Source organism: Esox lucius, chromosome 23, assembly GCF_011004845.1.
Source record: "Esox lucius isolate fEsoLuc1 chromosome 23, fEsoLuc1.pri, whole genome shotgun sequence".
NCBI classification, from domain to species: Eukaryota; Metazoa; Chordata; class Actinopteri; order Esociformes; family Esocidae; genus Esox; species Esox lucius.
This window is the reverse complement of record NC_047591.1, coordinates 3,538,900-3,564,360: the sequence shown is the minus strand read 5'-3', so window position 1 is coordinate 3,564,360 and position 25,461 is coordinate 3,538,900. Positions and strand designations below refer to the sequence as shown.

The 25,461-nt window shown below is 46.2% G+C and overlaps 1 protein-coding gene across 14 annotated transcripts in view; it reads right to left on the bottom strand.

Annotated features, from left to right (window-relative positions):
- Window positions 1-1,246: 1,246 nt before the first annotated feature.
- Window positions 1,247-25,461, bottom strand: part of plekha5 (pleckstrin homology domain containing, family A member 5) — a 151,241-nt gene continuing 127,026 nt past the window's right edge. For 5 of the 14 annotated variants that reach the window (XM_034289981.1, XM_034289985.1, XM_034289991.1 and 2 more), the window contains 22 exons: window positions 23,882-24,982; window positions 18,692-18,867; window positions 18,065-18,399; window positions 15,832-15,915; window positions 14,691-14,861; window positions 14,079-14,132; window positions 12,255-12,335; window positions 10,569-10,634; window positions 10,268-10,348; window positions 9,634-9,783; window positions 9,393-9,494; window positions 9,081-9,189; window positions 8,926-8,969; window positions 8,516-8,710; window positions 7,791-7,932; window positions 7,426-7,559; window positions 7,122-7,322; window positions 6,176-6,838; window positions 4,609-4,718; window positions 4,269-4,444; window positions 3,022-3,146; window positions 1,247-2,551 (listed from right to left, as the gene is read on the bottom strand). In XM_034289981.1, the coding sequence (XP_034145872.1) occupies window positions 3,049-3,146; window positions 4,269-4,444; window positions 4,609-4,718; window positions 6,176-6,838; window positions 7,122-7,322; window positions 7,426-7,559; window positions 7,791-7,932; window positions 8,516-8,710; window positions 8,926-8,969; window positions 9,081-9,189; window positions 9,393-9,494; window positions 9,634-9,783; window positions 10,268-10,348; window positions 10,569-10,634; window positions 12,255-12,335; window positions 14,079-14,132; window positions 14,691-14,861; window positions 15,832-15,915; window positions 18,065-18,399; window positions 18,692-18,867; window positions 23,882-24,982 (4,273 nt within the window). In that variant the 3' untranslated portion in view covers window positions 1,247-2,551; window positions 3,022-3,048. The remainder of the gene's footprint in view (window positions 2,552-3,021; window positions 3,147-4,268; window positions 4,445-4,608; window positions 4,719-6,175; window positions 6,839-7,121; window positions 7,323-7,425; window positions 7,560-7,790; window positions 7,933-8,515; window positions 8,711-8,925; window positions 8,970-9,080; window positions 9,190-9,392; window positions 9,495-9,633; window positions 9,784-10,267; window positions 10,349-10,568; window positions 10,635-12,254; window positions 12,336-14,078; window positions 14,133-14,690; window positions 14,862-15,831; window positions 15,916-18,064; window positions 18,400-18,691; window positions 18,868-23,881; window positions 24,983-25,461) is intronic. The other 9 variants (XM_034289982.1, XM_034289983.1, XM_034289984.1 and 6 more) reach the window with 9 other exon arrangements.

Sequence of the window (25,461 nt, the reverse complement as noted above, 5' to 3'; positions counted from 1 at the left end):
CGCATTGCCGGCAGTAAGTCCGACTTGTTCCCTATGCATGTTGGACTCCGGCAGGGTTGCCCTTTGTTGCCTGTTCTGTTCGTAATTTTTATGGACAGAATTTCTAGGCGCAGCCAGGGGCCGGAGGGTGTCAGGTTTGGGGACCACACGATTTCGTCTCTGCTCTTTGTGGATGATGTTGTCGTGTTGGCCCCTTCAAGCCAGGACCTTCAGCATGCACTGGGACGGTTTGCAGCCGAGTGTGAAGCAGTGGGGATGAGAATCAGTACCTCCAAATCCGAGGCCATGGTCCTCAATCGAAAAAGGGTGGCTTGCCCACTTCAGGTTGGTGGAGAGTGCCTGCCTCAAGTGGAGGAGTTTAAGTATCTGGGGGTCTTGTTCGCGAGTGAGGGAAGGATGGAATGGGAGATTGACAGACAGATCGGTGCAGCTTCTGCAGTAATGAGGTCGATGTATTGGTCTGTCGTGGTGAAGAAAGAGCTGAGCCGCAAGGCAAAGCTCTCGATTTACCAGTCAATCTACGTTCCTACTCTCACCTATGGTCATGAGCTTTGGGTCATGACCGAAAGGACAAGATCCCGGATACAGGCAGCCGAAATGAGCTTTCTCCGCAGGGTGGCTGGGCAATCCCTTAGAGATAGGGTGAGAAGCTCGGTCACCCGGGAGGAGCTCAGAGTAGAGCCACTGCTCCTCCACATCGAGAGGGGTCAGCTGAGGTGGCTTGGGCATCTGTTTTGGATGCCTCCGGAACGCCTTCCTGGGAAGGTGTTCCAGTCCCGTCCCACCGTGAGGAGACCCCGGGGAAGACCTAGGACACGCTGGAGGGACTATGTCTCCCGGCTGGCCTGGGAACGCCTCGGTGTCCCCCCGGAAGAGCTGGAGGAAGTGTCTGGGGAGAGGGATGTCTGGGCATCTCTGCTTAGACTGCTGCCCCCGCGACCCGGCCCCGGATAAGCGGTAGATGATGGATGGACACCAATGGTGGGATTATTCAGCTAAATTCTTCATGCAGAATTTAGAATACTTGCATAAAGCTCTTTTGCCAATTGGATGGAAACCTCTTCACCAAAATAACAACTTTTACTTTTATAAGTAAAACAAAATTATATTTGTTACGTGATAAAACCAAAATACCAGGACGCATTGTTATAGCAGGAAGCATTGCAACCATTCTTCTCCATAGATTTTTCACAAAGATACTTTATCTTAACAGCATTACAACAGAACCCCACTGCAGAAACAGTTGTAAGAACATTAACATTTATTTCACATGATATAAAACAGATGGGATTTGACCATTTTGCATATTGACTCTAATAATAATAACCTCTTATAGTTCTGTTCGGCTCTTTCTACGGTGTACATCATTTACACAATGAAACTTTACAATTATGTACATTATATTTAAAGTCCTGGATAAACAAAACATCTGTGTATTGCTTTATACATGTACTATTCTCTTCTCTCTCCAGGACTCCATACAACCAGATAGAATCTAACATACAACCCTAATCTCATAAAAAATCTTTTCTATATTGAAATGTAATTTATACATATATATCTCAGCAATATAAAACAAAACAGAGAAGCAGATTGATTCTAACCCAGGACATTCATGTGTGGTTGTCGGCGGCGACCAGATCACAATGTCCCGACATATAAATAAACACAACCTCATTAAAATATTTTAACTCTGTCCATCAGCAGCAATAGAATGGCACCTTATTGAAGTAAAAATCTGTAGTTAATTTTATGTTTCATATATTTCTATACAAATGTGGTTTAACAGGCTTTTGATTAAAAACAACAAGGGACAGTGCAGTGAAAAAGAGGTGGGAAAAAAAGGTTTTAGGCCCTCAAGTTAAGACGAAAAGGAATTGGAATAAAAACCGTAAAAAAAACAACACATGACCATATTTGGCGCCCCCACCTGCTCCTAATAAAGCACTGCATTCATGTCTTGATTTGGTGATTGGCCCTCTCCATAGTGTGTGACAGACATATTTATCTAGTGCTCTTATTTACAACTGTACAGTATCTCTTCAAAGCAGTACTCAGCTAATTGATCCTCAGCACTCCCTCACAGACATGACCACCAGACCATCATAATACCATTAGTAATAGTAAAAACATTTTTGATTTGTCATAAGGATGTGCGCTGGCAAGGCATTTGTAATATGTCCAATGTGTATGCTTTTTTCCGCTGCTTCATTTAACACCTAATAATAATTCTTAACAAAAAAGTATCTCAAAGAAAAAATTATCACTATTATATCTCGGATAATATTACCTTGTCTTCATTTCTCTGTATGTGAATGAGAATTTGATGTCACAGTTCGTCTGTAGACAGTCAGTACTAAGAGCAGGCCTGAGGAGCTAGTCCTCTCTGTCTGTATAACTGTCTATCTGGCTACAGTCGTTCCTGTACAGAGAGCTACTGGGTACGATCTGTGAAAGCTCGCTGGTGCCATTTTTCCACTGTAGGATGTCATCTTAGGTCTCAAGGCTGGTGCCTCTCATGAGTCACTGCTCACCAAGGTCAACATCTGGCCTGTAGGGAAGAGAGGAAGAAAGAGGGAAGAAAAGAAGAGGGAAGAGGCAAAATCAAGGACGAGACCAGACTGATGAGCACATGCAGTATAAAAAGGTTTGCAAGCCCCCCCCGTTTCTAAAATGAGAGCAAATGATAGAGGGGGACAAAGGTCACATGATCACCCAACAAAAATGGGAGAGCTCTGAAATAATTATCATTCTGTCTTGGACATACCACCGCTAATCCCAGTCTGAATGAGGTTCAGGTATGCCAGCAGGTCATTAGGGAAGGCAGATACATGCTCAGTCTACTTCAATAGGCTAAAATCGGTGGTCTCTCTTAATTTCTTGCTGTTATCCTAGAATGAATTCTAAACTGTCAGAATGAACAGTTTGCAAGGCGGGACTTATCATCCAGACAGACATTTGAGAGGAACGACCTGGAGGTCAATGGTACAGGGTTGTAGGTGAAGGACAGAAGTATCTTACGGAGTGTAGTTCAGCCAACCAACTGGTCTACACACACATGAAGTGGGATCCATCACTGAGTTGAGGAGGAGGTGGAGGAGAAAGGGATGAGGAGGGGGGCTGGGGCGGAGAGGGCAGGCTTTTCACTGCAAATGACACACACAGGGCAAACGTGCGGCACATACGTGAGTGCTTTGACGTTCAGCAGTCAACCATCAGTTAGCCCACTCATTAATCCAATCATTTACAAACCTGGTGATCATTGGGAGTTCATGTGAGTAGCACTTCAGCATGGCAACACACCGCCCAAATAGGCATATGCCTTTTTCAGCCTAATAAACATTTTGGGAGAAGATGACTAATTGGGAGTTGTAGGATGTTGACTGTCGCCACTTATTTGTAATTGGCTGCTCTGGAATAAGCTGAAGACGTGTTGAGGGACTTATGATGTCTGACTTGACGCAGCTATTGTAATCCTAGACTGGAAGACCAGTTTGAAACCATGTCAATGCCATTGCCTGAAACCAAGTTTTAAATTATATAAAATAAGTTATTCAAAACACTAGACTTATCAACATTGTGGATTCCTGACTGAATTTTTCCAGTGGTGATAATTGTTTAGGATTACAGTTTTTGGATGTCAATGGCATAATGAAAAGGTGAGCTGACTCTTCCGCTGTTATATCTTGAGATAATTACAAATAATTAAGTTACTCTATGCAACAGAGAACGGAAAATGCAATGGATTTTACTTGGACAGTGAAAAAACTGGACACAGCCTAAATGTGCTGGTTCTGCATCTCTAACTTAATCCATTGTTTTCCTTCTCAGCTACCAGATGAATTGGCTTCGACTGGTCGCTGGATGTTGTGACGAAACAAACTCTTTGAGGAAATTAATTTGAAAGACATATTTTAACCCCCTCTGCTAAGTGGAAAACCAGTACCCTTGTACAGATCAGATTGTGCATTGGGCCAAAACTACATAAACACTAGTTGAGGGGCAGAAACACTGACAGTGTGGGTACCTTTTACGAGTGTAAACAAAGCAAGGCTGACAGAAGCCTGCATTTTTGCGAGTGCAGATGCACAGGAGGCTTGTTTCAAAACAAACCAAAAAAAAACAACCTCTATCCTCAAATACAGGTAGCATCAATCTTAGTATCACACCAGGGTACCTTGACCTCGAACTGCATGCATGCTTTGCAAAATGCATAATGGTTGGCAAGTCTTCATTAAGAATGCCATGTACTGACTGCACTGTCTTACCCGCCATCATGTTGTTGTTGTTGAGTTTGGCTCCCCCTGCTGGTAGGTCGTAGGACAAAGCAATATCGTTCTGGTTCTCCATCTCCTTTACCGCTGCCTCCGCCTGCACATCGCCCTGCTTCAGCTCCGCCGGTTTCTCCCCAGGAGTCCGACCTTCAGACAATGCGGTCGGCAAACTGTAACAGTCACATCTCTTCTGTCAGTCCTTATTCCAATACTTAGAAAATACAGTGTTTGCTCCTGTTTGCTCTCATTAAGGGTAGTCCCTGATCTGTTTAAAATTGGAGGGGGAGTCCGAAGAGGCAATGATACTGCTGTGGCCAGCCTCTATCAGCCTCACCTGTTTTGGGTTGAGGCGCTGCCTGGAGTGGGGAGCGGTTCTCTGGGTCTCCACTCGTACCGGGTATCGGCACTGTGATCCAACATCGCCGCCCTGTGGGTCCCAGAAACCTGCAGCACAGACACACTCATTGCTACCTAGGCTGTGCTCTGGAGGTACAGGAACATGTGATGCTCCATTGAACTATGGACATGAGCATGATAGCAGTCATCAACCGCTACCAATTCAGTTGATCTGAAGAAATGTAATCGGTAGTAAGGTCCTGATATAATCAGTATTCTTAAGGGGCTGTCGCTATTTCATTTTTTCATGGACTACAATTGAGTGACCCAACTGCCTCATCGTTCTGATCTTCATCGTCAGATCATGAGGTTTCTCCGTAGCCCTGAGTGAGTCACCGCAGCTGGACTGAGTACTGGAGGCAGGCCCCCTAAATCCAGCCTGGATCCTTCTTATGCCCACAAAGCCTCTATTAGCGTTTGAGATCAGATTAATGAAATCTACCAGAGGCCAGTCAGTGTAATAACATGGCATCTGCAGCTGCCAACATATGAACACAGCTAGTTGGGCACTAAAACTCAGAAATACTCTCAGTTCAATGTTATTGGAACCTTCAGTTTCTGCATTTGAATAATCTTTTATCCAGAGTGACATATGGTTAGTGTTACTACACTACAAGAAAAGGAACCAGGCAAGCCTAGTTCAACCGGCCCTCAATTAAAAGTGATAATTGTTGTTACCCTCACTGTATTCTAACCCAAGTATCCATCAGTATCTTTAACCAATACGCCTTTAACCAGTGCTATACATTTGCCCAGTCGCTAGACACCATTAAGTATTGAGTTAAACTGACTAACGTTTCTTACTACATTTACCTCCACCACGAATAACATCTATGAACTTTGTGTAATAGTAGTAACTAGTATCCACTAACTTACTAATTGGAATAGTCATAAGAATTGAGCAATTGCTAGCGAGACTGAAGATGAACATTACAATGCCAAAGCTACTTCATTTCAGCGCACAAAAACATTCGTTTTTCTATCATTCGTGAATGACATTGATATAACTATCAATGTAGGTGACAATAACTGACTTTTTTTGTCAAGTGAAAAGACGAGAGAATCGTGGAAACCCCTACTCTTTTACTGCCCAAGGGGTTTATAAGCCTATAATACCCCAAAAAGCATGCACAGATGTATGCTTCAAAAATCCACCAGAAATAGTCGCAATACTGAGTCCAGCAAAAAGGGAATGGGTCCATGGGAATGGGTTGGAAGTCTCTGCTTTCTGTATGAACAAGTTTATCTTCTAGTGAAAGAGTGTGCATCCTTTGTACGCTCTGAGTCATACAGTCGTTTCATGAGGTCAAAAAGTATTTGGGACATTGATGAAGCTTTGTCTTGACTCCTCAGGTAGGAGCATCTTTGATTTAAGAGCATTTCTAACCATACAAATACATGCTGCACAATACTATTTGCCCCAGGGATTCAGTGATCAGAAACTACTTTGTGCCAGGGTTTTCATTGTGCTCAATGGTGTTGTGTGATAAGGGATTCGGCTGTACCTCAGTGCCCACCCCGGGGCGCTCCGTCTGGGTCTGTGGCTCCTCCAGACTTAGCAGCCTGCGGACTGGGATGACGTCCACTTCCTCGGCCCTGTAACAAATCTCCTCAACCACGGTGATTTCCATCTCCAGCTCCACCAATGAGGCACTGTCGACGTCCAGCTCCTCAGCCGACGACGGCGCAGTCTTCGCTCGGACCAGCTCGTCGGCTGCCGCTCTAGCTCTTTCCAATTCCTCCGCCGCTGCGGCCACCGCTTCCCGATCCTTCTCCAGCTCCAGTTCCGCTGCCCGGTCCATCTCCAGCTCCTCTTCCGTAACAACGGCCGCCCGGTCTTCGTCCACCGCGGTTCTGCCTTTCTCCAGCTCCCCTTCCACAACCAGGGCAGTACGGGCCATTTCTTGTTCCACAGCAGCAGCCACCTCGGTCATGTCCCTCTCCAGCTTTTCGATGGCGGCTCGGCCCCTCTCCAGCTCTTCTTCCGCCGCCGCAGCCGCCCGGTCTCTCTCCAGCTCCAGTTCTGCCGCTCGGTCTCTCTCCAGCTCCACGGCCGCGGTACGGTCCCTCTCCAGCTGCTCTGTGACTCTGTCTCGGACCTCCTCCAGGTCCTGCAGTGCCGCCTCCAGCTCCTGGCTGTCCGTGGAGAACGCCTCCTCCCGCCTCACCTGTGGAGCACACAATACATAAACATGCCGGTTTTGATGGGGTATACATTCAATTTCTTTTTCTTTACCATGAGTCGTGATGTCGGTCTCGGAAACAAAACCAGAGAACTAGGTCTAGCTAAAACTGGGACGTTTTCAAGACCCTAAATGCTGGGAAACGTGGTCCAGCAACGCACACACAAATGCACACACACAAATCTGGGAACACACCAACTATCTTCGTAAACCTGCCACCGGCTGCTCCCCAAACACACTCACTCCGCGGAACAGAAGAGGGACTTGCCTGCGTGAAGAAGGGGTTCTCCTTGGAGAAGGAGGGGGAGCGTGACGGGGAGATGCAACTGCTGCTCCTCTTCTTGTCCCTGAGTGAGGCCTGCTGGTGTCTCCTGATCCTCTCCAGCTGCTCCTCCACGCTCATTCGCCCTCGACCGCTCTCCCTCTCTCCCGGGCCACCCGTCTGATCCACCGCACTGCGAGGACGGTCCTGCCGGGGGAGCAGAGGAGCGTGAATCTGTGGTCGTGCGGTCACGGCTATTGCATGAATGGACCGTGTGTACAGAAACAAGTGCAGAGGTCAGAGTGCTTACAGTCCTGGGGTCGGGCTTCTTGGTCTTCCTCAGTGTGACGTACGAGGCGATGGTGCAAGACTCTGGGGGGCTCGACGCAGACTTGGACCTAGGAGGCACAATGCCCACCGGGTAGACTGGCACTCCTAATGGAACTGAGAGGGTGGGACACTACATCAGTCAGCCGGGACTTTCCATGAATTCATTCGTTTAAAACCAAACATGTACAGCATTCTCTTTGATTACACCTTGCGTGTGTGGAGTCAATAGGAAATTCAGACTACTGCTTGAGTCAAGCAAATTCAAAACATTTTGAAACTAGCCACCATCCAGCTTGACAATGGCAGCTTGAACAAACTGGACGGTGTTGAGAGACGGCAAATGACCTTTAGTGGCTGTAGACTCCTTGTCAGCGACCTTCTCCGTCTGTGTTCTGTCCTTGTCGCCGTCGTCTCCATTGCCATCGTCCATCTCCTCGGCTACGGTGGTCAGCTCTGGTTCACTCTTGTAAAGTCGGTAATCAGGCCCCTGTTTCGGAGTCACACATTGTAACACACACACGTTACGAACAGGTTAAGATGTGTGTGACGGATGGTTAATTGCAGGGAAATAAGCAAACGGTTCACTGGAAGCTCAAAACTAAGTGACACACCGCACTCAGACACTGTCGGAATGAAAAGTGGAATGGAATGAGACACGCTTCCATGGAAACTAGAGCAAACCAAAACGAAGAGCAGCTTGAGGTGTGAAACCAAAGGGGTGAATGCATCAACATTCCCGGTGGGTGGGGGGGGGGTAAAAGCGGCAGGATGTCACACAAATGGGTGACTGAAATGGTTTCCAAGCAAATATTTTTTTTTTTCACAAGGGTCACCCATGATGGCAATTCAAGATCGAAGGGGGGGGGGGGGGGGGGGGTTTGAGGTTGAAGGGTCAGAGGATGGTCTTGTATGGAGGATGAAGTGGCTCCTAGAAACATTTTCACCGTCTCACCCTAACGGTGAGGTTACAAATGGGAGAAGGTGAACTGACACCTAGGTCAGCGTTACATGTTAAGTGGTGATAATGATGCGGGAACAGGGTTGAAGGGTCAGGGGTGGGTCAGCCTTACACTGTGTGTTCCGTTCCTCTGGCCGGGCTTGCGCGTGTCGTTCGCGTGAGCGATCGACCTGGCGCCCGAGGGTGAGGGGAGGGGGGGGACAGCGGGAGGGCGCTCGGTTGAGTCGTAGGAATGGGGGAGGGGCGGACGTGGGGGCACAGGGTTCCTTTCCTGGACAGGACAGAGTGACCTCAACAAGGTCAACGGCTGCCGCATGGGAAGAGAGAAAGTCGTTGGTGAAACTCTGCCGGGTCAATGTCTCAACACCACAGACTCCAGTGTTGCAGAGTGCCTCTCTCACTGAACGGCTACGCTCTAAATCCATTCTCAGTGACCCTGCGCTAATTATGTATTATCTGTCGTGCGGATATTTCTGGATGCCTGGTTAAGAGTTTTCTACACACTACAAGTAACCAACTCACCTCGTTCTTGTGTATGTTTGATAGGAGCTTGGAGCCAAAGAAACCTGTAGAAAAATACAATGAACATGAACTTCTGAAATTGCTTTAACAAAAAAACATCTTATCTTAGGGAAAACAAGGGACTGTTTTGTAGTCCTTCCACCCAGCCCTCTCACCAGTGTCAGAGGTCCTTTTAGGTTTGTTCTTGGCCAGAGCCTCCATCACGTCTTGGATTCTCCATAGCTCCTTCTGAATCCGGACATGCTGCTGGCTGGGAGGCTCTGTCTGCTCGCGTAAGGTAACAAAACATAAGGAACCCTCTCTGTCATCAGTCATTAAATTCATAAAGCCTATTATAGATCAGTAGGTGTCACCAAGTACTTATACAGACACCTAGCTTAAAACCACCAAAAACAAGCAGTATGATGGAGACTATTGTGTATTTGTGTGAGAGTGGCTGAGAGATTGACGGCGGGTCCGTGTCTTACCTGAGGGCTGCCCAGGGCCTCTAGCTGTTCCAACAGATTGGTTCTGGCCAGAGAGACATCTGACTCCAGTTTGTCATACTCCCTCCATGATCGCTCCAACTCCTGAGGAACAACCGTGTGTCACATCCAGACATATAATTACACGGTGGACCACAGCATTTAGCCTAGAGAGTTCTCAAAACCTGTCAAGCTGCTCTTGTGAATAAGTTCAAACACCTGTACAATGTGTGTGTGTACTCACGTTGTTAACTCGTGACAGTTCTCTGCAGGTGCTGAGCAGCCCGTTCTGCAGCACGTCTCTCTGTTGTATGAGGCTCTGTAAGGCTGCAGGGCTGTCCGCGCTCTGCTCGATCTCCTGACTGGCAGACAGCAGCGCAGTCTCCAGGGTGTGCTTGAGAGACACGGGAGAGAGGAGGAAAAAAAGGAGACAATCAACCAAAAAAGACAAATAAAGAAGGAGGAAGGGAATGGAGAGAATGTGAAGCGGAAAGACGACCACAACCAAGAACAAAGGGGAAAGAAATGACACGGGTGAGAACAGGTGACGTTTGTTGGACAACTAGGCAGAGACCCCCCCCCCAACAGAACCAGGAACATGGCCAACTACATCCGTCGTCATAGCCTCTGCCTTCTGAGGGCTGTACAGCCACTCCCAGGCCAACAGGGGGCGAGCTGGGGCTGCTGTCTGACGGAGAAGTGCTTTGAGGGAAGTCTAGTTCCCAGCGCTGTGTCTTTGCCACCCCCTATATAGTAGATGTGTTGGGTACAGTAGCACTGGAGTAACTATTAAATGCATGACATCTCCTTCCTCTGGTCTTGATTCTCTCTCTACTGCTGCTTGAGATGGTGCTGTGTGTCTACCGTGGTTTGGTCACCTTTTCTCTGTGTAGCTGTTGAACTTTATCCTCCTGGGTCCGCACCACTTTGTCTTGCTCACACAGTCGACTCAGCTTGGTCTGAAACACACATCCACAAACGCGGTTTGCGGTAAGAGAGACAGACGCGTGTGCTAAATACGCATACAGTCCTCAACTTCCAAGACAGAGGTGACAACAACTTTTCAATTAGCTTAACCGAACCCTCAGATCCGCGTCTAGGAAGACCACTGCGTAAGGACTAAATGAAAGAGTATGGGAATCCCACCACCACCTAGACATGAAAAAAGGATGCTCTTACATCTGTGTCGACATCTTCTGGCCTCGGGTGGCTGTAGACGCTTTCCCTGTAGTCTTCTGGGCTCATCTGAAAACAGAAACCTTTTAGAGATGAATGAAGAGGGGACAGACGAGACCAGCTGCAGCTAACAGAGGACACAGGGTGCTTCCCGGTAGTCCACCAGTCTCCTCTGTGAAGAACCGGGAAGGGTGAAAGCACATATCAGGTAGATGCTGAGGCCACTGTAATGCTTTATCGGGACTTCCGAACACATGCACATGAACAGACATGAATAGAGGGGAACCCTGGAGTATTGAGACAGACCCATGCTCTGCTTAGTCACTGTGATATGGCTTTCATGGTAAATCCTGGGGCCCTTCTAACAGTACCGCAGGTGGAGAGGAACCAAAAGAGACGGAAGGGGAGAAAGAAAGAGAGAGAGGGTGGATGAAATGGAGCCATTCATGCAATTTCATTGACCTTCTCTTTTCACGACTTTATAACACTTTGGCTACAACTCCAGGCCAAATTTCCATTTCCTAATAAGGAGTGTCAGCCACTCTGCTGGGAAATCAGCCTGTGTTTTCCACCTCAGCAGCAGCACTGATAACACTCATTTGGATGAAGGCTGCAGGGCTGTGAAGAGGCTGGACGAGAGGGCAGAAAGCTGGCATCAGCAGGTCATTGGGGACTGGAGGAGGTGGTTTTTACTCTCACACACACAAGCACACACAGAGCCTTAAGAGAGGCTTGATGGCTGCGGTGGAACTGGCTGGCTAGCTGGTCCTCGGTGCTGAAAGCTCCGCGCCACAGTAATTACCGTCCCCCCGGCGTTCTCTTCATTACCGTCCCCGAGCGCTCTGACATGGCTGGAGGTGGCGTGACTAATGAAAGCCTCTAAAAAGGGCTAAATCCGGTCCTCACGAGACCACCCCCCCCCCACTGCCCCCACTCCTGACTACTTCAGTTAAGAAGCAGGCAGGTGATTTCAAACCCTGGGATGACAAAAAGGCGAGGAAAGATATGAGGAGAATTTTTTTAAAGTGGGCATACGTCATATCTTCAGAATATAAGAGGACTAGCAATATGACTACAGTTTAAAGGCCAGACTGTGAAACCCACCTAAGTCTCGGCAGGTCAATTCCCCCAGCTAAAAATAAACACCCCCTTGACTCATTGTGATATGATGGGAAATGGGCCATCTCCCAAAAGAACAAAGTTATTCTATTGAAGATAATCTAAGTATTTTGCATTGAGCGCCTTTTGTACCCCCATGCATACAGAAAGAACATACTAAGACACATGGAAAAGGAGGTGCTCTGGGGACTGTACAGAACATGAGGGATAAAATCCATCACCAGCATTGGCATTGGCAGGAACATGGGTTTATAGTACCACATAAAACCTGACAACAGCAACACGGTCAGGTTACAATGAAGATGAGCACGGCTATGTAGCATCCACCATGAGCAGTGCTAACATCATTCCAACCTCGAGTGGTCAGAAAAAAAAAAGAAAAAAAAAACAGCAATGGATGAAAGACACGCTGTGGTCAAAACAACATGACAACCAAACAATGTTGTGATCATGGCAACGGGAAGACTGGAATCCACTGACGGCATCCGGTGCAAACGAATGGGAGACGGTCGGTGATGGAGAGAGGAGGAGGGCAGGACACGTGGAGTTGACTTGCCAAAGGGACCTTACTTGCTGGTAAAGTTGAGGCCGTGGAGCTGAGTTCTCGATCATAGTGTGAATCATGAAGATTAACGGTTCATTGTCCTTCGTCTGGTCGATGTGGAATTTGGCGAGGGGGACGACAATACGAAACAGCACAATATCGTTGTTAGTCAACAGAGGTGGGTCCAGAGAAAGCAACAATATAGAAGTTGTCAGACTGTAATAATGGTTAGAAGGCGGAGTTGCTGGAATGGGACTTGAACCAGCAGCTTTAACCCAACAGAATCATAAAAACCCACAACCCATCCTGCTCGTGAGGTAGACATGTAGGACAGGTAGGTTAAAAATGTTTTACCAGCAGTATGAAAAGAAAAGACAGACTGCCTCTCTTAGCCGACACAGGGCAGACAGTGTCTTGTCTTTCATAATCCCATTGTTTAAATAAACAAAAGCCAATAACTACCAAAACGAACAACAAATAGGTTGTGTGAAATCAGTCCTACAGACAAGGAAAAGGAGAGAGGTGACGAGCTAAAGTTCATTCGTAACTGCCGTGAAATTGCCTGTCCTGATCAGTGAGTCTTTGAAATGGCGGATCAAATCATTTCACGTTTGGTTGAAGTGGTCAGAATTGGAACCAGTGGAGTCAGCAAGTAACGTCCCCATGTGCCCACGGAGTGGTTTCTCCCTCTGCCGGTGACCTTTTCAGGAAAAGGAACTAAATAATTGAACCATCATGGGAACCCAGTTCTAAACTATAGAGCCAGTTCCAAAAATAAACTCCAAATTTAGACGTCTGCCCCGATTAGCTATGCTTGATTGAGCATTAGTCAGAGCATTCGGTGGCTAGGCCCAGCTACTCCACCTGAAAGCCCTAAGGGTGTAACTATACAGTTTTAATTTAATTATGATAATGACATGAATGACTAAATACAAGTGCAACTTCGTCGAGCTAAAAACTTAATGAGAGAACACGACATGCCTCAAGGTTCTGTTCATCTTCAGAAGTTTAAAGACGTAGTCTGGAGTTTCTAAATCTATTTTTGAACCTAAACACAAATGACAATTGTCCAGTGATTTAAGAAGCACCAGACGTTTGTATACAGGTGCTGGTCATAAAATGTATACTTCCGGCATCACCGGTGGCCATCTTGTCACAGGCAGGCTTCTTGGCGAGTGTAACTGAGCAATGTCTCATGACCTTAGTTTATCAGTTGTAATCCATCCACAATATACACTTCTTTTACTAAAATATTTGAGAGTAAACAAACCACCTAACAAGATTCAAACTCTAATGTCAATATCATGGTCAGTCCTTACATGCATAGTTCTGATACATTTCAGTGATTACATTTCTCCAGCACCCTCCAACCTTTTACAGAATCAGGGGCTGGGTAAAGGGTATATGTTATTGTTTCAATTGCTGATTACTGCTTTAAGTTGGCTCTTAAAGCAGGCATGGATCCCCAAAAATTCTAATAAAGGCAATTCTCCAGGGACCATAGAGCAAGAAACATTAAAGCAAGAGTATTATCTTAGGGCAGCATTACCACACCAAGAAAAGTTGTTTCAACTTTTTTCATTTTCTTTTACTGAGCTAGCCTAAAACATCTCCAATGGGACTGCAGATATACCCAATAACCATATTTTGCAGAGTATACAGTTTATGCTCCAGGACATAAAGAGAACTCAAATTTAATTTGATAAGGAGACAAAACAAAAGAGGCCCCAACATTTAAAGATAAAACCGGGCCGATGGAGAGAGAGTGACTGGGACTGTAAGCAACACCAAGAAAGACCTTATCCTTCTAAACAGAGAAAAGCGACCAGAGAGAAAGCAGTTCTCCTCACCTGGCTGTCCAGATAAATGAGATTCCTCTGAAGGTGATGGGACAGGACCTCACTCTAACACCAAACAGCAGCAAAAGGGAGGTGAAGAGTCAGAGAGAGAATAAGACAGTAAAAGGAAAACAGTGAAGAGGGTGGAGCAAGTGATTGCTGATAGTGAAAGGTGATAGGATAAAGGGAATTCCTGTTGGGGCTTTGGCAGTTATCTGAAGAATAAACAACTGGTATTTCCCATCGATGGCTGAACAAGCCCAAACCATGCAAAACCAGGAGTTGCAAGTGGATTTGCTCCCTGCCCGTCAAACTTACCAGAACATTTGCTCATGAAGTAAATGAGAAACCACAGTGGACAACAAGCAAGCAGTCACATGACACTCATGCTCAATGCTCTCCTGTGCTTGTCCCACATTTCAAAGCATGGAGGAAGGGAGAGCAAAGCACAGCCAGGGATTGAAAGGGGATCGAAACCACACGAAAAGTGAGCCTCACTTCACTGAACCACACGGGTTGAAGCAAACCAATAATATGCATTTACTAGAATGCGTGGCTTATGCTAAATTAGCACTGATGGCAGAAGGGTATGGTGAGAACGCACACACGGACACACACACAGACCCCGGAGACGACTGATGACATGGCGTGCCCGTGCACCTGCCTGGCGCTGACCTTGGCGTTGGGCCCCTCCATGCTAAGTGTCATTAGCTGCGCCACGGTGTGCTCCCGGATGCTGTTGAGCTCAGCCTGTTGCCGGCGCAGCTTTATCAACAGCAGGGTCAGCTCCTCTGACTGCACGGCGCAGCACAGGCATGGAGGAGATCACAGGACAATCAATCAATGTGTTCATCAATTATCAAATACGTGAACCTGACGTTGTTCTGTCAACTGTTGGGAAATGATTGAGAAGTGGATTACAGTGTTGTTTCAAGTCAGGTCTCTGGCTAGCGTCTGTGGGCACAAATCAAGAGATTTTCTGAAACAGGCACTCCACCTAAGTTTTAGAAAAAAATAACAAATCATAAATGTTATCATATATGCCATTATGCAGATCATTTTATCCAAGCGACCTACTTTTATAAGTGTGGTTACAATTAGTGGGAAGATGGCTCATGGAATCGAACCTCTGATTCTGGCTGTAGAAGGGCCACACTCTATATAGGCTACACAGAATATTCAGTAACCGTTGTAGCCGGCAGTGTGAAGTAAAAGCTATCATTTGAAAATCACTTGACAAATATTCCACACCAATTTCATCTGCACCAAAGCCTCTGCACGCGTTCCATGGACGTCACTCCATTGCAATAATATTCAGAGACTTATAAAATGAATAGTGCAGAATGTCAATCTCCGAGGCCGATTGTAGTCGACCCAATTTGAGAGGACACGGCCGGGAGGCAATTTTATTTGTGCCACCGTCTCCCACCGTATTCTCTCCAAGACAGTGCCGTTGCCGTAATTAAATTGTGACTGACGCTGACAAAAAATAACAAATGCCTCCAATAAAAACAGACACTGGAGATTGTAACGAGGAGAGAACGCACGACTGAAATTCCACACCAGCGGCCTTTGCAGGATGATGGAATGACAGCGAGGCGCCACGGCATACTGGTCTCATAAACGCGTTCGTATGTCTGTCACATAGAAAACACACCACCAGCGTTACCGTCATTTTGGCTGAGAGGGAGGACGGCAGAGAGGACATGAGAAGGGGGGGGGGGGTGGCAGGAAGCCTAAAGGTGAAAACAGTTAGTTCACTCACCGTCTTTCCCTGCAGTGACTGTACAGTGATGGTCTGGACCGGAATGCCAGTTGGCACGGATCGTCGATCAGGTGGGTAGTTGTACTGAGAGAGACCAACAAAGTCAACGTTAAGCTGGAGGGAATAGAATACATCAACTAGTTCACTCGAAAACATGAGAGAGAGACTTCCATTTGGCACCATGTTCATTTACTTGGTCTGAAAGACAGCAAACATCAAGTAACCTGAACCAAATACACAGATATGACCATAGCCTGGCAACAGAAACCTCAAAGCCTTCAAAGAAACATGGCTGGCCCAGAGAGGACACTGCAGTATATGCATTACAGATGTATATAGGGGTGTGTATGTGTTCTATACAGGTGCTGGTCATAAAATTAGAATATCATCAAAAACTGGATTTATTTCAGTAATTCCATTCAAAAAGTGAAACTTGTATAATGTATACATTCGTTCCAAACTGACTGATATATTTCAAGTGTTTATTTCTTTTAATTTTGATGATTATAACTAATAACTAATGAAAACCCCAAATTCACTATCTCAGAAAATTTGAATATTGTGAAAAGGTTCAATATTCAAGACACCTGGCGCCACACTCTAATCAGATAATTAACCCAAAACACCTGCAAAGGCCTTTAAATGGTCTCTCAGTCTAGTTCTGTAGGCAACACAATCATGGGGAAGACTGCTGACTTGACAGCTGTCCAAAAGACGACCATTGATAGCTTGCACAAGGAGGGAAAGACACAAAAGGTCATAGGTAAAGAGGCTGGCTGTTCACAGAGCTCTGTGTCCAAGCATATTAATAAGATAGGCGAAGGGAAGGAAAAGATGTGGTAGAAAAAAGTGTACAAGCAATAGGGATAACCGCACTCTGGAGGGGATTGTGAAACAAAACCCAATCAAAAATGTGGGGGAGATTCACAAAGAGTGGACTGCAACTGGAGTCAGTGCTTCAAGAACCACCACGCACAGATGTATGCAAGACATGGGTTTCAGCTGTCGCATTCCTTGTGTCAAGCCACTCTTGAACAAGACACAGCGTCAGAAGCGTCTCGCCTGGGCTAAAGACAAAAAGGACTGGACTGTTGCTGAGTTAGGTTCTCTTATTAAAGTACATTTTGCATTTCCTTTGGAAATCAAGGTCACAGAGTCTGGAGGAAGAGAGGAGAGGTACAGAATCCACGTTGCTTGAAGTCCAGTGTAAAGTTTCCATAGTCAGTGATGGTTTGGGTTGCCATGTCATCTGCGGTTGTTGGTCCACTGTTTTCTGAGGTCCAAGGTCAACGCAGCTGTCTACCAGGAAGTTTTAGAGCACTTCATGCTTCCTGCTGCTGACCAACTTTATTGAGATGCAGATTTCATTTTCCAACAGGACTTGGCACCTGCACACAGTGCCAAAGCTACCAGTACCTGGTTTAAGGACCATGGTGTCCCTGTTCTTAATTGGCCAGCAAACTCGCCTGACCTTAACCCTACAGAAAAGAGGAAGATGCGAAACACCAGACCCAACAATGCAGAAGAGCTGAAGGCCACTATCATAGCAACCAGGGCTCTCATAACACCTGAGTAGTGCCACAGACTGATCGACTCCATGCCACGCCGCATTGCTGCAGTAATTCAGGCAAAAGGAGCCCCAACTAAGTATTGAGTATTTTCATGTTCATACTTTTCAGTTGGCCAACATTTCTAAAAATCATTTTTTTGTATTGGTCTTAAGTAATATTCAAATTTTCTGAGATACTGAATTTGGAATTTTCATTAGTTGTCAGTTATAATCATCACAATTAAAATAAATAAACATTTGAAATATATCAGTCGGTGCGTTTCACTTTTTGAATGGAATTACCTGAAATAAATCAACTTTTTGATGATATTCTAATTTTATGACCAGCACCTGTATATGGTATTAAAGTGTGTAGAATTTGAAGGAAAATCTGAGAGAAAGAGAGTGAGAGAGAGTTATTAAGAAAGAAGAGGTCAAAGAGAGTCAGAGAGACCAGAACTACAACCAGATGTTTTGCTACACAGAAGGACTTGAGCTGGTAGACGGATGATTTGAAAAAATCATAAATTGGAACCATAAATTGGATGATTTAAAAAAAAAAAAAAAAAAAAAAACTACTTCTCAAAGCAAATGTGGGGCCTTTCCAGTTTATTTCCGGGGCGTTTGAAAACCCTGGTCATTAAGCTGGCTCACGTGACAGCGGTCCTTTCGCAGGTCCGTTACCTTGCTGAGATGTGTCCGGTGCCTTCGGTCTATGGTCATGGTCTGATCGCCCCTGAACACCGGCGAAGACACCTCGGACCTGGCCGGGCCAGACGGGTTGTCCTGGTGTTGCTGGCCAGGGGGCGAGAATGTGTGGTAGAGGGCCAGAGAGCCATGGGAGGGCGAGGTGGGGATGGAGAGGGCGGCCCCCTGGTGCTCCGATATGTTTCCCATGGTCTTGGGGCTGGGCAGCGTGCCGTAGTGGCCTGGAGGGGGGCCGTGCCTGGAGAACGCCTGCCTCTGCTGCCACTCATACAGCTGCCACATGGTGTCGTCCCGCATGGACCGCCGTTTGTCTGTGGGGAGACAGTCGGACGGTTAGTTGCTCAGCGGACGATCTCTGCATACGCCGCAAAAGCAGTGGCAAGGATGAACAGCAAAATCAAATGCCAGATTAAAGGAAATACCAAATGAAAGGAGAATGAGGCAAAGTGTGCGACTGCTAGAAAGGCAATGCTACATTTCTTCCCTGTGTTCCAAAGGTTGTTCTGTCCCTTATAGGCGTGGTCAAAAAAAAAAAAAAGACTGCTCTGGAAAGGGAGGAGTAGTGCATTTCCACAAAGTTATCTACCATTTTAGACCCTTCACCTGAACTGGAGGCAGGAGCCAGAGTGCGGTCGTAGACGGAGCCAGCCACGCTGCAGACACTCTCCGGCCGGGACAGCATGTTCCTGGGGAGGGTCCGGTAACCCTCTGGGTAGCGGGGCACGACTTGGGCACGGTGGCTTGGCATGTTGCGGGGCAGGGTCTGGTAGGAAGTGATACTGGAGGATGGGTGGGTGAATATATTCATTATTTAAACATTTTCATTGCTTGATTTACAAACACAAGAATCAATCAGTTAATGAATTAATCCCCAGTTAATCATTACACCTACAAATAGAGTTCTGACAAAGTCGTAGACAAGGCAATAAATGGAATTTAGTGTCCTCTGAAGATAACCATATAGGGGGAAAAAAACATCTCTTTTTAATTATCCTCCTGTTACTAGTGTGAAGGTTTTTGCTGATTAGCCGTCAATTGTCCCATTAATAATCCACCAGATTAGCAAACATATTTCATTTCAAATGTCATATTTCCCTAATGGAAGATATCAGTAGTGGTTGGTGAGATTGACATCGATGGGTATAACGTCATGGCTCTCCCCAAAACTGTGCTGCACTAGTCAGTATGGTAAATGCTAAACCTGGCTATGGCTCCCTCTCACAGCAAATAGGCTGTAGGGAATACAAACCAGCCTAATTACCGTTGTGTTAGACTAATAATACCATTATGCTAACTAGGCCCAGCTTTGACTTCACCTTCCTGTTCTAAACCGTGGAGAGACGACTAATGGCTGGGGTCATTACCATAACATTACCATATCACAGGCACACTGACGGAGATCTTTATCAGGTAGGGAAGGGCACTGACAGGTCATAACCTCATTGGAGTAACAGTTGACTGACTACTGGTGTTAATGCTAAGAGTCCTTGGTGGGTTGGCTGCTGGGAGTTTTCCTAGTCATCACCATCCCACGTGCAAATGGAGTGCCTCTTTCCATTGAGAACACCAAAACTCTACCTAAGGCCTTAATTAGGACATGTTATGAATGTCCTGGCCAGAAGCTAGCCTTTATAAAACAAAGAATATTTTGTTTTTAGGTATGTGTTCTATGTGGCCTGAAAAGTGGTTCAATGACATAAGCCACTGCCTCTGGTACACAAGTACAGTTCAAATCCAGCCTACTTAGAGAGAAAAAAAACTCTCCATCTTTCCCCACTTTCCAATAAATAAATGTAATAAAAAAGGATATATTCAGAACGTGTTCTAGTATATTAACAGGAGATAAAATCTGCCATAACATATGCAGGGGTAAGAGTTATTACAGCATTCTGGGTAAGTTGTAGAAAAAAGGATTAATTGCATCTTTTCGACTTCGAGTTCAATTGTGGTTGTTGGACGAAGAGTGTGTTCACCTCCAGTTTGGGTACCTGCAATAAACACCCTGGTTCACAATGTAATGACAAGCAGAACATAATGGCAAGATATGCATCAGAGAACATGTCTCCATCCTCCACTCTCCCAGACCTGCTGTGGTGGTGTTGCTATGAGACAAGGTGACAATCGCTAATTACGAAACATTTGGAGAGAAACATTACGAAATTTGGAGAGAATGTATTTTTTTTGCGGAAGGGGTGCACTTTTTTATATTATTGATAATCAGACCACCAACAGCTTGGTTTAGGAATTGATGAGTGCGTTTCTTTCCCCGATTGCTTTTTTAAATTTTTATATCTTTTAACTGTTTTTTTGTGACTTTAAGGAAGCAGTGGGCGATAATCTTCACTGGGGGGCCTCATTTAAAAGGTTGGTGCAATCCGTGTGCCAAAAACATATATATATATTTTTTTGCTGTTCACATTCTTTTAGCTTATATTATGTAGACAGCCTTGTGAACAAAATAAAATGTAATCCTGTTAAGATACTTTTATCAGTTACTTGATTTGTTGAATTTCAATTACATTCTTTGTTGATTTTCATCAAGGAAAATGTCTGTTCACATACATAGCTTGATCTAGTGAAAACAAGCTGCTCCTGAGCCTAAGCTCTAACCACGGAAAAGGTATCTGCATTGACAGAGGCACAAGACTGTGGGACCATTTTCAAATGTTCTACGAACAATCCATCAGACTGCAAAGGATTAAACTCCAGCTGAAGGTCATCTGGAGAGTGTTGTTGGCATCACATGAATTGAGGAAGTGATGTCATATTCCAACATGAATCTACCACCCGAAGAGCTGCAATGCGCTTCATAGTGTCGAATTTCTGTATCCCCCCCGCTTGTCTGCACTGAAAGTATCCACGCAGGTTTTTATCTTTAAAAACAGCAATGCTTTATTTACATATTAGACACACCCCTATCCCTGACACATCAGCAAATAGTTTTATCCAATCCGTTTTGACTACCCTACATGCATGTGTCCATTGTCCTATTCCTTGACTAATTGGTTTTTTCATTGCTAGGTAACCAGCCATAATCCTGAGTCAAAGAATCACTGGGCAGAATGACAGCTTGTGTGTGCATTCTGCTGCTGACCCACAGCAACCTTTCACAGCGACTGCCACAGACAGTTTCAAAATTCAAGTCCTCTGAGCTGAGAGCAGAAATCCAAACAAGATTGGCTAGTGTTTGTCACCGCGTGTATACTGAATTTTGATTGATGATAATTGCACAGCACATAATGTAATACATGTACAACCGGTTCTGGGTCTCCTTTATGTGGATGGCCGCGGGCCTTACAGAGCCTGGGTCTGGTTTACTGGACAGCAAAGTGGCGAAAGATAAAGAGTTTCTGTTGTAAGAGCAAACCCATACTGCAGCAGTACATGGGCACTAAAAGCAGCAGCTTAGCACTCTGGACCACCCTACGCCAAATTACTCAGCTCTTCACCGAAAATGGCAGGGAGTCAGCCTTGCTTTGTTTCAACCGAAATGTGCCCTTTTAAGAACAAGGGGCTCAATGGAACCAATCTATTGTTTGGGCCGTTTAGCCTCAGTTAGGCTGTCCTCTGTTTCAGAGGCTTAATTGGGGCAAAATAAAAACCAGTTTAATAGTTAGTCAAGTCTCGAGGGAGAAGGGAAAGTAGGGCGCTGACTCCACTTTGTATGCTCGCTGGCTTTGAAAGTAAACTACAGTAGAGAATAGAGGCTGAAGGCTTAAACTCCTCATGTGGGTTTAGCGGATGCCTCCAGCCAGGGACATGGGCTAAGCAGAGTGGGACCTGAGGTGTCGAACAGGGACTGACAGCTTGGTTGCAGAGAGAGGGCCAAACCCGCAGACACAGCCAATAGCAAACATGAAGAACGCATGGGGCAGTACTCTCTTCAGTAGAACCTGGTGAGTTTCAGCAGTAGTACTACTGGAGTTAAAATATGTAAAATACCGCTACAGAAAAGAAAATAGAAAATAAATACATTCTGGATTTCACCAGAGGTCAGTGCTATGAGAATTATTTGTGACCAACCAAAATAAGTCGCTAAGGCATAATAAGACAAGAAAACCCTGACCAACAGCCCTCCCACGAACCCTAGACGGGTTCAATTTGTACCATCCACTGTGGGACCCCCAGGCAATGCTGGAATACCACGAGCAGGATTTAAAACCCTTTTTGGAATGATGCAGCGGTATAGTCTGAGAGGCAGTGACAGTACCACTGAGACATCTGGGAGCCCCTTTAACATCTTCTGTTCTTACGTGAAGCAAAAGTGACTTCAAAATGACAAGACATTCATTATTCACTATTAGGTTCTGGGTGAGAAAAAAAGAACCCAAAACACTTTATCCATCCAACTAGATTGTACTGTTACAAACGTAATACTTCAGCAGCCTGTGAAGCATATGTGACCAAAAACAAAACGTTTTACAACACTGTATTGAGTTGATTCATCCAGCAACTCAAACACAGTTTTTTCAATCAATCAGCTCAATCAATAAGTGAAAAGTTATAATATAATTACTTTTTTAGTAATAAATAGTAATTATATTTATTTGTTTCATCAGGTTCACTTCAGTTACTGTTAGGCTGAAGATCCAGTCACATTTCAGGTGAAACTGATGCAAAAATACAGAAAATGCTCCCCACTTTCTCTGAAGGCTGTATATTCCACATAGCACAGGACTTCTAATATGACCTTGCAAAACACAGTTAAAACAGAAGAGACAGGGAAACTTTGTTTTGTTATGCTAGGGTTATGACATAATCTCTGTCATAGGGAATTACAAAATAAAAGAACACCTGGTCTGTGGTATTACACGGAAAACGCCAGCGAGGTAATTATCATTACTTACGCGAGGATAAACACTTCCCAAATTTCCCCCTTCCTGCACTTTTTCTTGAATATTTTTTCTGGCATTCTTTAAGACATTTTTGACAGGAACGTGTGGGAAGACAATTTCTGCTGAAAGAGCAGTGGGCCAGACTCAAACCCATGTGGACTGCGTTTGCCTGAGGCAATGGATCAGGAAATCAGATCGCTGGTCCAGCTGAGGCCACAAGTTCAGTTCTTTTGACCAGAACACTATGGCTCCCGGCAGAAAGTAGCAAACCACGTAGGGGAATATGGTACTCTTTGGCGTAAAGAAAACACTACGTATCACCGGGAAGTTTCTCTGCTAGTCCCTCGGCTGTTCCAGAGAAGGGATGAAGAGGCAGTGAGTAGCACTCTGCTTGTAACAGAGACACGGGTCCATGACTTATTCATCTAGAGGGATTAGAGGTGAAACGACAGAGAGGAAGCCGTCCCTCATTCCTGTTCTCAAACAGGCCCAGAGAAAAGAGTGTACGATCCTCGACAGCGACGTAGGCGACATGAAAAGCTTTCAGCTCTTGTGGCCAGGACTGGCATGTTGGAGCGAAAGAGCGCAGAGGTAGTGTTGAGAGAGGATGGGGGGGGTGTAGAGGAGGGAAAAGAGAAAGGGAGAGGGAGGAGTGAGCAGAGAAAGGGAAGATAAAGAGGTTGGGGAGATGTAGCCGTGGGCGAAGAACAAGTGGATGTTTTTGTTTCTCGGTCTGGCTGCCCGGTGCTGTTGAGGGAACAACCTAAACTCTAGCTGACTCACTGTAAGGACACAGCGGTGTGTTTCGCTTTGAGTGTGAACTTGATGCACCGCCTCTGAGGGAACAGTCATTTCTTTCACTGAGACGCGGATACGCGCTCGGGAAAAATAAAAGTGCCCACGCAACCGACACCACCCAACCCCCGCAGACCTGGCCCACACACCCACTGCAACATACCTCCGGGAATCATCTTCCTCCTCTCGTGTTCTCTGGGTTCTAACCCAGTTCTCCAGTTGTCTCATCGAGTTGGTTCTGGTCAGACTCCTCTCCGGCTCCGGTGCCTGGTTCTGGCCCTGGACCTGGGCCTTTCCTGCTCCTCTCCCCAGAGTACCGATCATCTCTCCTGGGCTGGGGTCCCCTTCCTGCTCCCCGTTGACCTGTTGCAGGGCCACGTTCTGGGAGGTTTGGCCCTGGCGGGACGCGTTAACTGCTGCTGCGATGGCTGCCGCCTGTGCTGGCTGGAGTTTGATGCTGTTGATCTTGGTCAGAGGCCTCTCAGAACTGCCGTCCCTTTGGAATCCGTAGCGGTTCCCTTCACGGAGGGTTCCGTACTTGTCCACTTCCCTGAAGGTACCGTACTTATCAAGAGTCCCATACTTCTCTCCGTCCTGTAGTGTTCCATACTTACTCCCTTCTCTTAGTGTTTTATACTTCTGCCTGTCATCGAGGGTCCCGTAACGATCCGAGCGATCTCTCTCCGTGAGCGACATCTGTCTTTCAACACATTTCTGAAGGTCATGCTTCTGTCCATCTTTCTGGAGGGTGTGTCTCTCGCCTTCTTTACGCAGCGCGTACCTCTCCCCATCTTTCTGTACTAAAAACCGCTCAGTGTATTTCTCTGTCTGGGCATCCCTCGCTGCGACGTAATTCTCCCCGCCTTTCTGTGCCACGTGTCTCTCCCCTGCGTCCTTTTGCAGGGAGTAGCGCTCACCGTCCTTCTGCAGAGCGTACCGTTCCCCGTCTTTGTGCAGAAGGTAGCGCTCGCCGTCTCTCTGAAGCGTGTAGCTCACGCCGTCTTTCTGAAGCGAGTACCGATCGCCGTCCCTCTGCAGGGTGTAGCGTTCGCGGTCTCTCGGCGTGGTGGCGTGTTTGTCTATGTCTTTGTGTTTCCTGTCCGCGTCCCCGCGTTCTGTACTACGGGTGAGGGAGAGCTGGCGCTGTGGCGGTTCGCGGTTCCTCTCGTTGTTCTGGATCTCCGGTCGGGTCAGGACCCGGCTGTGGTTGAGGATGTTGTTCACCTCCTGAGGGCCACCCCGGTCCAACTTCAACTTATCCAGTCTGGGGGAGAAAGACAGTGACAGAGAGAGATAGAGAGAGAAAGGGAAAATGAGAAAAGAGAGAGGAAAGGGGAGTAAAGAAAGATAAATGAAGAAAGAGTATGGAGGGGCACGAGGGGGAATGGAGGGGGAGAGAGGGAAATTACATGAGATGGAGCGAAGTTGAGAGAGAAATGGAGAGCAAGGGAAAGACAGGCAGAAAGAGGGAGAGAAGCAGAACAATATGTCAACAATAACCCATTACATAATTACCAGGCAGATTCACAGCCAAGCATATTTTTACACTCCAACAACGGACCATTGTGTAGGTGTTAGGTTGTCATCTTTCACTGCCGCCACCTCTTCTCTCCTACAACCTGTCTGCCTGACATTATCCCTGTGCTTATGCCTGTGCTGACTGCTTGCTCACTTTCTGCCTTTCTGTGGTCTGCCTTCCTGTCTGTCAGTCTGTCTGTTTACTGCCTGTCTGTCGCTCTGTCC